Source organism: Neurospora tetrasperma (assembly GCF_000213175.1).
Source record: "Neurospora tetrasperma FGSC 2508 unplaced genomic scaffold NEUTE1scaffold_4, whole genome shotgun sequence".
Classification (NCBI taxonomy): domain Eukaryota; kingdom Fungi; phylum Ascomycota; class Sordariomycetes; order Sordariales; family Sordariaceae; genus Neurospora; species Neurospora tetrasperma.
This window is the reverse complement of record NW_009799102.1, coordinates 445,413-458,656: the sequence shown is the minus strand read 5'-3', so window position 1 is coordinate 458,656 and position 13,244 is coordinate 445,413. Positions and strand designations below refer to the sequence as shown.

General features: G+C 54.7%; 6 protein-coding genes across 6 annotated transcripts; 3 read left to right on the top strand and 3 right to left on the bottom strand.

The window, feature by feature from the left end:
- Positions 1 to 1,701: 1,701 nt before the first annotated feature.
- NEUTE1DRAFT_83188 (btn-1 protein) lies at positions 1,702 to 3,191 on the bottom strand (the record flags this gene model as incomplete). The annotated part of the gene is made up of 2 exons (XM_009853484.1): positions 1,702 to 2,985; positions 3,053 to 3,191. The coding sequence occupies 2 exons, from the start codon at positions 3,189 to 3,191 to the stop codon at positions 1,730 to 1,732; spliced, it is 1,395 nt and encodes a 464-aa protein (XP_009851786.1).
- Positions 3,192 to 3,860: 669 nt separating this feature from the next.
- On the top strand, positions 3,861 to 6,386 carry NEUTE1DRAFT_64505 (tryptophan synthetase; the record flags this gene model as incomplete). The annotated part of the gene is made up of 3 exons (XM_009853483.1): positions 3,861 to 4,011; positions 4,089 to 4,247; positions 4,318 to 6,386. The coding sequence occupies 3 exons, from the start codon at positions 3,964 to 3,966 to the stop codon at positions 6,235 to 6,237; spliced, it is 2,127 nt and encodes a 708-aa protein (XP_009851785.1).
- A 212-nt stretch (positions 6,387 to 6,598) lies between these two features.
- NEUTE1DRAFT_44318 (uncharacterized protein) lies at positions 6,599 to 7,820 on the bottom strand (the record flags this gene model as incomplete). The annotated part of the gene is made up of 5 exons (XM_009853286.1): positions 6,599 to 6,744; positions 6,775 to 7,187; positions 7,285 to 7,389; positions 7,506 to 7,606; positions 7,677 to 7,820. The coding sequence occupies 5 exons, from the start codon at positions 7,818 to 7,820 to the stop codon at positions 6,599 to 6,601; spliced, it is 909 nt and encodes a 302-aa protein (XP_009851588.1).
- A 645-nt stretch (positions 7,821 to 8,465) lies between these two features.
- NEUTE1DRAFT_146910 (uncharacterized protein) lies at positions 8,466 to 9,449 on the top strand (the record flags this gene model as incomplete). The annotated part of the gene is made up of 1 exon (XM_009853482.1): positions 8,466 to 9,449. The coding sequence occupies one exon, from the start codon at positions 8,466 to 8,468 to the stop codon at positions 9,249 to 9,251; it is 786 nt and encodes a 261-aa protein (XP_009851784.1).
- A 113-nt stretch (positions 9,450 to 9,562) lies between these two features.
- NEUTE1DRAFT_83174 (mitochondrial aspartate aminotransferase) lies at positions 9,563 to 11,638 on the bottom strand (the record flags this gene model as incomplete). The annotated part of the gene is made up of 3 exons (XM_009853481.1): positions 9,563 to 10,924; positions 11,053 to 11,103; positions 11,368 to 11,638. The coding sequence occupies 3 exons, from the start codon at positions 11,495 to 11,497 to the stop codon at positions 9,825 to 9,827; spliced, it is 1,281 nt and encodes a 426-aa protein (XP_009851783.1).
- A 262-nt stretch (positions 11,639 to 11,900) lies between these two features.
- On the top strand, positions 11,901 to 13,095 carry NEUTE1DRAFT_138349 (uncharacterized protein; the record flags this gene model as incomplete). The annotated part of the gene is made up of 2 exons (XM_009853480.1): positions 11,901 to 11,913; positions 12,887 to 13,095. The coding sequence occupies 2 exons, from the start codon at positions 11,901 to 11,903 to the stop codon at positions 13,093 to 13,095; spliced, it is 222 nt and encodes a 73-aa protein (XP_009851782.1).
- Between the last annotated feature and the right edge of the window lie 149 nt (positions 13,096 to 13,244).

Genomic DNA, 13,244 nt, shown 5'->3' with positions numbered 1-13,244 from the left:
GTTGTTGCATGTTTCAGCTATGATTCTTCCTTCGATCATCGCAAAATCACAGCATGGAGAAGTCCCGTTCTGTCGGATGTCAACTGCACATGCATCAAACTGCCGGCAAACGGGCAGCAAAGCGATGCTTCCGCAGAACTATATCGGGTATGCACATGACCTGACGCAGGTGTTATGGAAGAAGGACGAAACTTGACAAAGTATGGCATTAAAACATGTGCAAACTTGACGACACAAACAAGGAGATACATGTATGGTAGGACAAGAACTGTGAAAATTGTTGTATTTATGACGGCCATAAGTGACGAAGAGGATAAGGTGCAGGTAAATTTTGACGAGAGAGGGAAATATTACATTGCAGCGCCGGCAGTTTGTCACTCAGATAGGTCAGTTGCGTTTTGCTGAAATTCGCGACAGCTTCTTTCCAAATAACTGAGACCCGACTAATATCCTCGGCGGCGGGAACTCGTATTGGCTCCCCGCGAAAGTTCGTTTGATTGTGCGGGTAACATCGTGTTTGGTGGTGATGAGTTCTTGACACAGCTCTGTAGCAAGACCAGCGTTACACTCCAAGACAAGCTGGCGGCCAAAGTGCAGAGTCCGGTTGGAGAGGAGGCGTTCTTGAAATGTCCATCCTCGTTGGTAGAGAGGGAAGTGAGCAAGGAGGTCCAGTTCATCCTCGACATTTGCGCAGACCCATGATTCCCCAGATTCGCGGGTCAGCAAGCAGTCAAACATGCTCAGTGGGTTACGGAAAACCTGAAGGCCAGGTTCTTCGCCGCCCTGGCAGCAGCAAGGTTGAAGATCCCTCTTTCATATATGATATCCATCAACGCGGCCTGCTCTTCCCAATCGCATGAATTGTCCTGTATGATGCATAGTGCATCAATCCAAAAGTATTGAATTGGAGATAGTTTGCCATCTTCACAGCATCACGATAGATCTGAGGCCAGCCGTCTGTCGGTATGGACTCGGTGAACCTCTCCGTGTTCTTGACTAGCCGGTATGTCTGACCGCCATTGTCCTGAGATCGGATGCTAATGAGCCGTATATACGTTGATTGTTGTGCCCAAGGAGTACTGATAGACTTGGGAGGCCTGCATTGCGTGTGGTTGTGTTGACAAACTTGTAACCAGTTCCTAGCCACCTAAAGAGGAGTTGCGCCAAAGTTCGAGCCAAGCGAAGGTAGTCGTTCAATCTGGACAGAGGGTCGAGCAATTTGGAAGATGGATAGTGGGCGAATTTCGAGCTTCGTGTCTAGTTCTTCTCCGTTCAGGAATGTAATGATAGTGTAAGTATGCGATACTTTGCAATACCACAGAAACAGCCCGAACTTGAACTGCGTGCCATTAAGTTGCCGACGAAGGATGGCCTGCAATATCATGCTACACAGATGACAGCCCGTCTTCGCAGAGTCTTGAAGCTCTTTGAGGGTGCATTATCGCATGAGATATGGACACTAGGGATGCTGCCGGCAGAAACTCTCAAAAGACTAAACACCATGCTGAGGAAGCTAAATAGGCACGCGTCACAAAGTTGGTGGAGTGGTTTGGTGGACTCGACTTGTGAGGTTGCGTCTCTACCGAAAATCAGGTCCATGATGGGGAGATAATGACTGATGTCAAAGGTGAAGAAGTTCAGGTTCAGGTTGGGGTTTGACTCAACCAGAACATGTCATCATAAGACTAGCGGCCCAGCAAGACCTACCCCTTCATGCCTTGGGCCCTGATCAGCCAGCCTTGATGCGCCTGCACCAATCTCGGCCATGGTCAACCTGCCAATTACACAGCCATATCTCCATGGCCATGCTGAGGAAGCTGGCCACACAGATACCGCCGCTATCGCTGACCGAGGTAGCACCCAAGCTGAATTCACGATCCTCTGCAGGCACGTGTTCCATGATCTCGGCAAAAGTGTTGACGTAGACACAACCGCCGAGCAAACCCTCCCAAAAGATAATGACAAAAACAATGTAAACAGACGGGATGAAATTGAGCAGTGCGTGCAAAGTAAGCAGAACGAGATTGGCGACTTGAAGCAGGGACGGCAGGTATAGATGGTGGATGCGGATGAAAGCGATGGATGAGCGCGAGATGAAAACACCGACTTGGTAGAGGAAACCGTAGAAGGGATAAAACGACCTGAACTCGGCAAAAGGCGAGGAATCGAGCGGGAAGAGCAACGTTGGGGAGACGCCTTGGTTGATGGTGTATTCGGCAATGTAGACCAGCAAAAGCGGGAGCATGTACGGGAAAAAGAGCGACTTGGATCGTTGGATTTTGGCAGCAAGCGAGTCCTTTTGAGCGTCTTCGGTGGGGTGCGATGAATACGCCGTGGCAGCGACTGCAGGTCCGGGTGCAAGGAGGCTTGATGATGCCGTGCTCGTAGGTATATCGTCAAAGTTGTTCTCGGCCCCCTCTCTTTCTTCCTGGAAAGAGTCACGATTGGCAATGGGTTCGTAGGTCTTACGGGCACTCGCGCGCAGTGGCCCATGGGGGAGGATCAAGAAGAAGCTGACAAGCATGATGATGGGCAGAAAGGCTGAGGCGAGCAAGCTTGTCTTGACGCTGAGGCCGATCCAGTCTGTCAGCATCACGTACAACAGGGACCCAATGAGACCTGCGCCGCCGGTACCACTACCCCAAGCAGCCAGACTCATGTGACCATAGTAGTGTGTGAGACCCAAGAAGCTCAGCTCGCCGCCACCACTGCTGATGCTGGACAAGACGACGCCGATCAGCTTGACGGCCACCGATCGGGACGGCGGTGTAAAGGCGATAAGCAGCATGCCGGCGGAGGAGAGGGCGACGAAGATAAAGATGCGGGTGGCATAGGGGATGCGATGGATAAAGTAGGGAGCAACGAGCTTGGTTAGGAAGCTGGGCATGACATCGGCGAGGAGGACGACGCCCTTGGGGATGCCGTTTCCGACCAGGTCTTGGGCGGCCGAGAGGATGATGACGTAGAGGACATTGTTGATGAGGCCTGAATAGGGCGTGTGTCAGCACATTTATATCGCGATGGACCAGATGAAAGGAGAGGGTAGACGGACCAAATAACCAAAATGCGATAAAGACGGCAGTGTCGACACTCTGAAGGAGGCTGGAGAGACGAGCACGGTAGAGGGCCCACGACGACGAAGGCGCACCAGGCAAGGGCAATAACCCGGAGGAGGAAGGCGACCTGTTCATTGCAACTGAACTATCGCATGCTTCTTCGCGGGGCGCAATGGAGCTGAGGTGGTTGACGCGGGCAGTTTGGAGAATTGGCGGTTGACGACGGTGGTGATGACGACGTGGGTGTGCTAGAGTTGGACGGAAGGGTCCAATGTCCATCTGCCTGCCGCTACCTCCAAGTGTCCTTGAAAGCTGGCAGCCAATGAAGGTCTCCACAAAAGCTAGGTGGGACTCCGCGGCAGGCAACTTGAGTAGAAAGGCAAATTGGGGGGCGAGGAAGATGCCAAACACTAGCGGACCCTGCAGCCCCAGGGTAGACAGGGTCGGATTCGGGGTTGGTGGCAAGTGGGGGCAAGTGGAAGACGGAACAGTGGGCGGGTTCCATGGCGGGATGGCGGGGCAGACGTGCCGCCAGTGGTCAATTGAAACGGATTGAAACCACCCGACGGCGGCCGGATCGAGACTGGAGACAGAAAGACTGAAAAATCGGGTGAGTCAAAGGCGACATCGGGTTTTGCGGGGCGAAGTACGAACAGCAACGTCTTGTCGTCGGTCATCCAGCGGAGTCACCTCATCCACATTTTGTTGCCTGCCTTCATTTATTCTTTGTTCCTTGTTAATTGACCAGTAACCCACTCACTCTACACCTCTCTCTCTCGCCCGGTTCCTGGATTGCCTTTTTTTCCTCACGGACTGCTTCAACCACACTTGTCCCGCTTAGCATTGTGCACAAGTCCAGTCATTATTCCCAATCCAGCTGCAGTCATACATACACCACCGCTTCACCATGGAGGGTATTAAGCAGACTTTCCAGCGCTGCAAGGCCCAGAACAGGGTGCGTCTGACATATCCTCCAAGTCTGTTGTCTTTGTTCAAGACCGACCGCATGCTAACATCATACCTCTTCAACAGGCTGCGCTCGTCACCTATGTCACGGCCGGTTTCCCTCACCCCGAGCAGACCCCCGATATTCTCCTGGCCATGGAGAAGGGCGGCGCCGACGTGATCGAGCTCGGTGTCCCCTTTACCGACCCCATTGCCGATGGCCCGACCATCCAGACTGCCAACACTGTAAGAAAAAAGAGCACCGCATCACCATGGCGCATAACACGTCTCTCTGACACTTCTCGTTTCCCTATAGATTGCTCTCCAGCATGGCGTTACCCTCCAGTCGACCCTGCAGATGGTGCGCGACGCCCGCCAGCGCGGCCTCAAGGCCCCCGTCATGCTCATGGGCTACTACAACCCTCTGCTCAGCTACGGCGAGGAGCGTCTCCTCAACGACTGCAAGGAGGCCGGCGTCAACGGCTTCATCATTGTTGACTTGCCCCCTGAGGAGGCCGTCTCCTTCCGCCAGCTCTGCACCCGCGGCGGTCTCTCCTACGTCCCCTTGATCGCGCCCGCCACCTCGGACGCCCGTATGCGCGTCCTCTGCCAGCTCGCCGACTCCTTCATCTACGTTGTCTCTCGCCAGGGTGTCACCGGCGCTTCCGGCACTCTCAACGCCAACCTTCCCGAGCTCCTCGCCCGCGTCAAGAAGTACAGCGGCAACAAGCCCGCTGCCGTTGGTTTCGGTGTCAGCACCCACGACCACTTCACTTCGGTTGGCGCCATTGCCGACGGTGTCGTTGTTGGTAGCATGATCATCACCACTCTCCAGAAGGCCGCCAAGGGTGAGGAGGTCAAGGCTGTCCAGGAGTACTGCTCCTACCTGTGCGGACGCAACTTCGAGCAGTCCGCTCACGAGCTCAACATGGGCGAGGCCCTCGAAGCTGCCAAGGAACCCGTGGGTACTGCCACCGTCGACGGCGTCATCACCGAGGCCGACATTGACGCTCAGCTCGCCGCTCTCCACGGCACCATTCCCAAGCGTTTCGGCGAGTTCGGTGGTCAGTACGTCCCTGAGGCGCTCATGGACTGCTTGTCCGAGCTCGAGGAGGGTTTCAACAAGATCAAGGACGATCCCGCTTTCTGGGAAGAGTACCGCTCTTACTACCCCTGGATGGGTCGTCCCGGTCAGCTTCACAAGGCCGAGCGTCTCACCGAGTACGCTGGTGGCGCCAACATCTGGCTCAAGCGTGAAGATCTCAACCACACTGGTTCCCACAAGATCAACAACGCTCTTGGCCAGCTGCTGCTCGCCCGCAGACTCGGCAAGAAGAAGATTATTGCCGAGACCGGTGCCGGTCAGCACGGTGTCGCCACTGCCACCGTGTGCGCCAAGTTCGGCATGGAGTGCACCGTCTTCATGGGTGCCGAGGATGTCCGTCGCCAGGCTCTCAACGTCTTCCGCATGAAGCTTCTCGGCGCCAAGGTCGTCGCCGTTGAGGCCGGCAGCCGCACCCTCCGTGACGCCGTCAACGAGGCTCTCCGCTACTGGGTCGTCAACCTTGCCGATACCCACTACATCATCGGCTCTGCCATCGGCCCTCATCCCTTCCCCACCATTGTGCGTACCTTCCAGTCCGTCATCGGTAACGAGACCAAGCAGCAGATGCTGGAGAAGCGCGGCAAGCTCCCCGATGCTGTCGTCGCCTGCGTTGGTGGTGGTAGCAACGCCGTCGGCATGTTCTACCCCTTCTCCAACGACCCCAGCGTCAAGCTCCTCGGTGTTGAGGCCGGCGGTGACGGTGTCGACACTCCCCGCCACAGTGCGACCCTTACCGCCGGTAGCAAGGGTGTCCTGCACGGTGTCCGTACCTACATTCTGCAGAACCAGTACGGCCAGATCGAGGACACCCACTCCATCTCTGCCGGTCTTGATTACCCCGGTGTCGGCCCGGAGCTGTCCAACTGGAAGGATACCGAGCGCGCCAAGTTCGTGGCTGCCACGGATGCCCAGGCCTTTGAGGGTTTCCGTCTGATGAGCCAGCTGGAGGGTATCATTCCCGCGCTGGAGTCTTCTCACGGTATCTGGGGCGCTCTGGAGCTGGCCAAGACCATGAAGCCGGATGAGGATGTTGTCATTTGCTTGTCCGGCCGTGGTGACAAGGATGTTCAGAGCGTTGCTGATGAGCTTCCTATTATTGGCCCCAAGATTGGCTGGGACTTGCGCTTCTAAGTGCTAGTCATGTCTTGGAAAACAGATCAAGCACCACAAGTCTGAGCATTTGATGCTATATAGCTTCGATTCTTTACACCATCTGAACCATATGCTGTTCACCGGGTAAGACCGGTTGAATGGATTCAATAGATTCCCTGTTAAGGTGCCTGACTGTTCCATTCGTTGCCTGTGATGCCGATGTATTAGTGATGCCCCCCCAGTAACACAAATTAATCGCACCGACTGCTATCGACCAAATACTATTCATTCCCTTTTAAAGCAATCCTTGGTATCAATAACAATCACAACGCCCTGATCATAACCCGTAACCCATAACCCATATTTCATATCCGCGACAACCCAGCAACACATCCACCCATTACCCAGAATCACTCACCCCTTTCAAACCCAACCGCTCCAAATCCCTCCTTACAACATCCACCTCCCTCTCCATCTCGCCATAAACCCTCGCAATCTCCCTCATCACCTTTTCCTTTTCCGCGTCTCCCCTTTTCTCTTCCCCCTCTCCCTCTCCCTCAATATGAACCTCAACACCATACCCCCCCAGCACCTCCTCCCCCCTTCTAATCTTATCTCTCAACCCTTGCTGCTCACCAACCAACCACTCCTTACACTCCCTTAATGCCCTTTTAACTTCAGGCGTATACACCTCCCTTCTTACCCCCAACACAGCAAGTTCGCTCTCCTTCTCTACCTTTTGCGCTAGTAAGGCAGTCTCGCCTGCCTTAAATTCGAGACTGCGCGCTATAGGACCATGTTTGGCTTCGAGAGTCTTGATTAGGAGGGTGAAAGCCGTAGAGTATTGGGAGAGGAGGTCGCGGACTGCTTCGGCTGTGTTGAGACGGGAGTGGAGGATTGAGGAGTGGAGGTTTAGGGTTGAGGTGGTGAGAGAGGAGATTATGGTGGGGAGGGTGGGGATTGTAAGAGGGGGTGTAGAAGTAGGGTTGCTGGTGGTAGTAGTAGATATTGAGGGATGAGAAAGGTGATTGGCGAGGTGGACGAGGTGGGAAGCTTGAGAGTGGAGGGTTGTTGATAGGAGGGGACCGAGGTACGGTAAGAGGGTAGGAAGAAGGGAAAGGGGAGGGGAGGTTAGGATTAGTAAGAGGGAGTCGGAGTCTAGAGGGGGGGTTTCGGGAGAGGAAAAGAAGTCTAGAGAGAGGAAGGAGGGGAGAAGAAGGAGGAGGTCGGTTAGTGGTTGTTTGAGGTTGGGTGGAATAATGAGTAGTGGTTGGAGACCACTTGAAAGTGAAGGATCTTGGTTGAACTCTTGTTCCGCCGAAATGGGGATGGGATCGGGACTGGTGGTTGAGAGGGCGTGGATGAGGAGGTGTTCGGTGGTGGCGGCAAGGCGATGTTTGTTTAGTTCCTTTGGAGTCTGTTAGACGTAAATGTGTAGGTAGGGAACGCAATCAAAATAAATTGCTTACATTAGTTACTGCCTTGCGCTCTTGGGCCACTGGATTTTGTGGATGAAGCTTGGTTGAGCCATCATCGTTGAGGATGAGCTCCGTCAAGCCCTTGTAGAGGTTTGCGAACTGGGGGTTGTTTTTGAGTACGGAGCTGTCAATTGGCGGGAGCATTGTTGATATTAGATGAACTTGAGTCGCTGTTTAGTTGCTCGGTCCATCCGTGCTGTTAAAATGTGTTCTTGACGATGTTCTGTCAAATGAAAGCGCGTTGTGTCCCATCAAGGTACCTCTCCCATCACAACTGATAAGCTCCGATAAGCTACTCGAACAAGGATCACTCGCGAGCTGCCCCGCGAAAGCAGCTGATCGAGCCCCGCTTCTCCAGCTTTGCTCTGGGCTCCACTTAATTTTCTTCCGCTGCTCACTCACAAACTGCAACACCAGCAATTGGAGCACGGACCCGGCTTGGCAAACAAATTCGTCCCGCGTGCCGGATCCGATTGTGAGCCGCCAGAGGACCCGACCCGGACTCCATCACGCCGCCCCCCCGATTCCAGCCCAGTGTGAGTCCCGCCCAGGCCGCGGACCTCGAATCTCGAACCCTTGACTGTGTCCGAGACATTTCCACTTTCCGGCGACGCGGACACGACTACAACGACGACAGCGACAGAATAGCCGCCCGCCCGTCCCAAACCCCATTAATTGCGCCGTCGCTTTTACTATCTCGGTCCCGGCGAGCGACATCCCATACCAATCGCCTTGCGCAACAACCAAAAGATACCCATCGCGCACCCATCCACATCACACCATCCAAAAATGTCGTCCTTCCTCCCCCGCCCCTGCCTCCGGGCCAGCACCCTCGGCCACCAACTCCGCACCCTAACAACCACCACCCCGCACTTCTACCACCAACCGCGCGTCCCCTCCTCCTCCATCCCCATCCCCAACGTCTCCGGCCGCGTCCCCCTCCCCGACTCTACCTCCGTCCCCGAGGACTTCAAGATCGAAATCCCCTCGTACCCGTACGGCCCCCGCCGCGTCTACCACCAATCCAACACGGGTCTCTACGGCTCCGCCCTGATCCGCTTCGGCAACAACGTCTCCAAGCGCAACGAAATCAAGACGCGCCGCAAATGGCGTCCCAACGTACAGCAAAAGCGGCTCTGGTCCAAGTCCCTTGGCGTCTTTGTGCGCACGCGCGTGACTACTCGCGTCTTGCGCACCATTGACAAAGTCGGTGGGCTGGACGAGTACTTGCTTGGCCACAAGGCGGCGCGCGTCAAGGAGCTGGGGCCCTGGGGGTGGATGTTGCGGTGGCGAATCATGCAGACGCCTGAAATCAGGGAGCGGTTCGCCAAGGAAAGGGAGGCGCTGGGGTTGTCTCCTCAGGCCAAAGAAGAAGAAAAGAGTCTGGAGGAGCAGTTGAAGGAGTTCCAGGTTGCGGGGATCCAGTTTGCGGAGGGAAAGGAGCCTAAGAGTAAGGGACAGTTGAAGGAGGAGGCGGATCGGTTGATTAACAAGGCGGAGACGGAGGAGTTTGGGCTGGGAGAGGAGGAGGATCTGTTTATGAAGGAGGAGCCGAAGCCCACCAAGATGGCGTAGGGGGAGGTTTTGCTGAGCTATAAAGGTTCGTGCTTCGAACAGGGTCGGATTACCGTCTAGTCGATGGAGAGGTGACGGCTGTACCATATCTTTCTGTGTATAAAAAATGGGATTTTAGAGAGATAGGAAGGCAGGTATTGTGGACGACTGGACTTCGTGATACCAGTGAAACGATCCAACAAATTCGCAGTATCTTATCGAGAGCTATCTACGGATGTAAAAAGTTCATGTACAGGGCTACTAACGATGGTCAAAAAAAGGGTCTAAGCGGATGAGCCTGCTTGAGAACCGGCGACTTTCACTGACAAACTATCCAAACGCCTCAAGTCCACAATGCAAAATCATGTACAAGGGAACTGCTCCATAGACTTCTGAATTCGTCATGTACCATTATTCATCATACAAGCTACGTGAAAAGCCAAAACCGCCCCCTTTTTGTGTACCATTCAAGAAAACAGAAAAAAAAAAAAAAGAAACCATCATTAAGTCCCGCCACAACCAACCAACCAACTCCAAACTGCCTTTTATAACTTTTTTTTTGCAAGTCTAAAACTTTTTTGTTCGTCAACACATCTAACCCTTGACCTTGAAGATGGCCTCGGCGAGACGGCCAACGTTCTCGCTAGTGATACCAGCGACCGAGATACGGCCGTCCTTGGTGGCATACACGCTGTGCTCCTTGGCCAGCTTCTCCATCTGCTCGGGGGTCAGACCCGTGTAGGCGAACATGCCGATCTGGCTGGTGATGTGGCTCCAGTCGTGCTTGCTGCCGAGCTTCTCGAGGTTCTCCTTGAGGAGGGCGCGCATCTTGATGATGCGGTCGGCCATCTCTTTGACCTCGGTAAGCCACTGCTCGTAGAGCTCGGGGGTGTTGAGGATCTCGGCGGCGATGCGGGCACCGTGGATGGGGGGGTTGGAGTAGAGAGGGCGGACAAGAATCTTGACCTGCGAGTCAACGCGCTTCTTCTCGTCGGCGTCGGCGCAGACAATGGAGAAGGCACCGACACGCTCGCCGTAGAGACCCATGTTCTTGGCGAAGGACTGGGCAAGGCAGATATTGTGGCCCTGCTCGACAAAGTAGCGAACAGCAAAAGCGTCCTTGTGGATGTCGCCGGAAGCGAAACCCTGGTAGGCCATGTCGAAGAAGGAGTAGTGGCCCTTGTCCTTGACGACGGCCTCGATCTCCTTCCACTGCTCGGGGGTGGGGTCGACACCGGTGGGGTTGTGGGCGCAGGCGTGGAAGAGGAAGATGGAGCTGTTGGGGGCAGCCTTGAGGTCGCGGATCAGACCCTCAAAGTCGAGGCCGATGGTGTTCTTGTCGTAGTAGGCATACTGGGCGACCTCGAGACCGGAGTCGCGGAAGACGGCGCCGTGGTTGGCCCACGAAGGGGTGGGGATGTAGATCTTCTTGGCTCCGGGGAAGAAGCGGTTGAGGAATTCACCACCAATGCGGAGGGCACCGGTACCCGAGATGGACTGGGTGATGACGAGACGGTCCAGGGCGGAGCTGTCCTTGCCGTAGGCGAGAACGGCGGCAGCCTTTGTGAACTCGGGGACACCAGTGATGCCGGCGTACTCCTTGTTCATGCGGGAGTGGATGACCTTGTCCTCGGCCTTGCGGACGGAGGGGAGGACGTAAGGCTTGCCCTTGTCATCGCGGTAGGCACCGACACCTGTCCGAATCGGTTAGCTGTTGTTGAAGCTGGTCGCGGTTTTCATTATGTCATGGTGGTAGATGGTAGTGGAGTCGCCGGTATGTAGGATGAGGGGCACATGGCATGCGCTCGGGGTATTGACATACCGAGATTGATCTTCTTGTCGAAGGTGTCGGCCTTGAAAGCTTCCGTGATACCTGGACGATGTCAGTTTGTAAGTCTTGATGTTAACGTCGCTCGCGCATTACGTACCGAGAATGGCCTGTCAGACGCGACGAAGAGGGCGGGGTTAGCGACAGGCAAAGACGGACACACAGCGCGAGGACGGAGATAGCTCGGGCTAGCAGCTTGAAGCTATGTTGAGGTGTGGGAATCTGGGGAATGACCACATACATCCTGTTGCGCGTGTAATCATGGTTAGCATCATATCGATAGGTACCTCTACCAATGGAAAAAGAAACTTACAGGAGGACCTTGAGGGACGTTGGCCCAGAACGAGGCGGCGCGGACAGCAAGCAAGCTGCGACCAGGGGAAGCAAAAGCGCTTCTGACAGCAGCTCTGCGCGTGACAAGTCTGACCGAGGAAAGCATCGTGGGCGATTTTGCTGTCGACAGAGAAGAATCGATGGGAGGACAGTCGGGTGGTGATGATGGTGAGAGGAAAGACAGAAGGAGGGAAAGAGGGAGGAGAGGGAAAGAGGACGATCAAGAAGGGGGGGGGACAGCTCCCGTCTTTAGAAGTGGAAGAAGGTGTGAGCCTAGATCGGCCTTGGTGTCGAACTCATCGGATGATTCACACACAACCAAAGCCAATCTCCAATGATGTTTCCTTAGCTCCATTCAGCGACGTTACAGCGTCTCCCCACTGTCTGCGACCACTGCCGTTCAGTCGCCAAGCCCAGGGCCATCAATGGCCTCAATTTAGCGCCACATGTTGGAGTGGAGCTTCCTGGAGGTGATGGCGGGTTGACCCGGGGCGTCATGTCAACCAAGCATGAGTGGCCTTGGTGAGGCACTTGGTGGTCTCGGGCGCTGTCGGATTGTGGTCCAAAAACTTTTCTCGACCCCCCTTCAATCAATCAATCCCCTCACAGCGACGGACTCCTCTCAGCAGAGTCAGACCCCTCACAGCCCAGTTTACGACAACGATCAGCTCACAAGGAACAAACTCCCCAAGCTCAACAAGCTTCCCCCTCACCAAAATTTCCCTCGTCTTCACTAACGGCATCTCGGAATCGTTTCCCGCCGCAAACCAACTTCCAGCCATCCCAATGTAACGACATCATGTTGGGATTGAATCGCCATGGACGAGGTCGAATGCGATGAAATGCCTCTATGACTCGTGGCTGAGCTCCGATGGTCGGCATCGCCTTTGACCTTGATAGCTTCGAGATGAGCTATATACGGTGTTAGTACCCGGAATGTAGGTCATCGCAGGCCTTTCAATTCATGCGACGGACCGACGATTTTCCCCGACTTCTGGGAACGGACTCGTTTGAATGACGGCACTTGCTAGTCGATCAATCTTTCCTGAGATATGGTACACGCGTTGGATGATGAGGAAGCAACTCCATCTCATTCCCGTGTGAACTTTACCGGCCGGACTTCTCCAACTGCACAGTGCTGTCGACGGACTCGTCTCTTCATCGGCGACCTCGAATACCACCTCGGACTCATCTACACAAGTCAGAGTCGTGCAAATCTTCTTAATATGTCTCCAACTTCGCCGTTTCTGGTTGACCTTTACGGGCAATATGGCCGTCATGTCAAGTGCATGATTACCTACGGACATCTGCCATGGGGAAATAGTCTTCATCAAAACTCTGATCACAGAAGTCTGTGAGATTGGAAGACGAAGAGGGCTGATGACCGTGTACAAAGCTCAACGTTGTCAATGAAGATGGCAACATCAGACACACTTACACAGTGACTTGCCTCCCTTGATGTTAACATTTGCCCAATTCCCAACCCAAAATCCAGCCAAGATGCAGTACACCACCATCCACATCACCCTCCTCTCCTCCATCGCCTTCATCTCGGCGCGCCCGCAAACCAGCCCTCCTCCAGTCGCCTCTTGCCCCATCACTGCTCAGATGCCTTGTGTCGCTCAGAACTATGGTGCTGCTCTTGCTCCCGTGGTTGGACAGGTTGTGAATGCCATCTGCGAGCAGTGTGTCACCAAGGCCTAGGTTGTCTGGGAGATGATAAGGAGGCAGAGGCTTGGGGGTATCGGGGTATGTAGCGGGCTGTTGGTTGAGGGTGTCGACGAGCTGTTTTTTGCAGATGGAACTTGGGCGGGAGAAAGAAGGCGTACACAATGAATGCCCGAGGCGTCTTT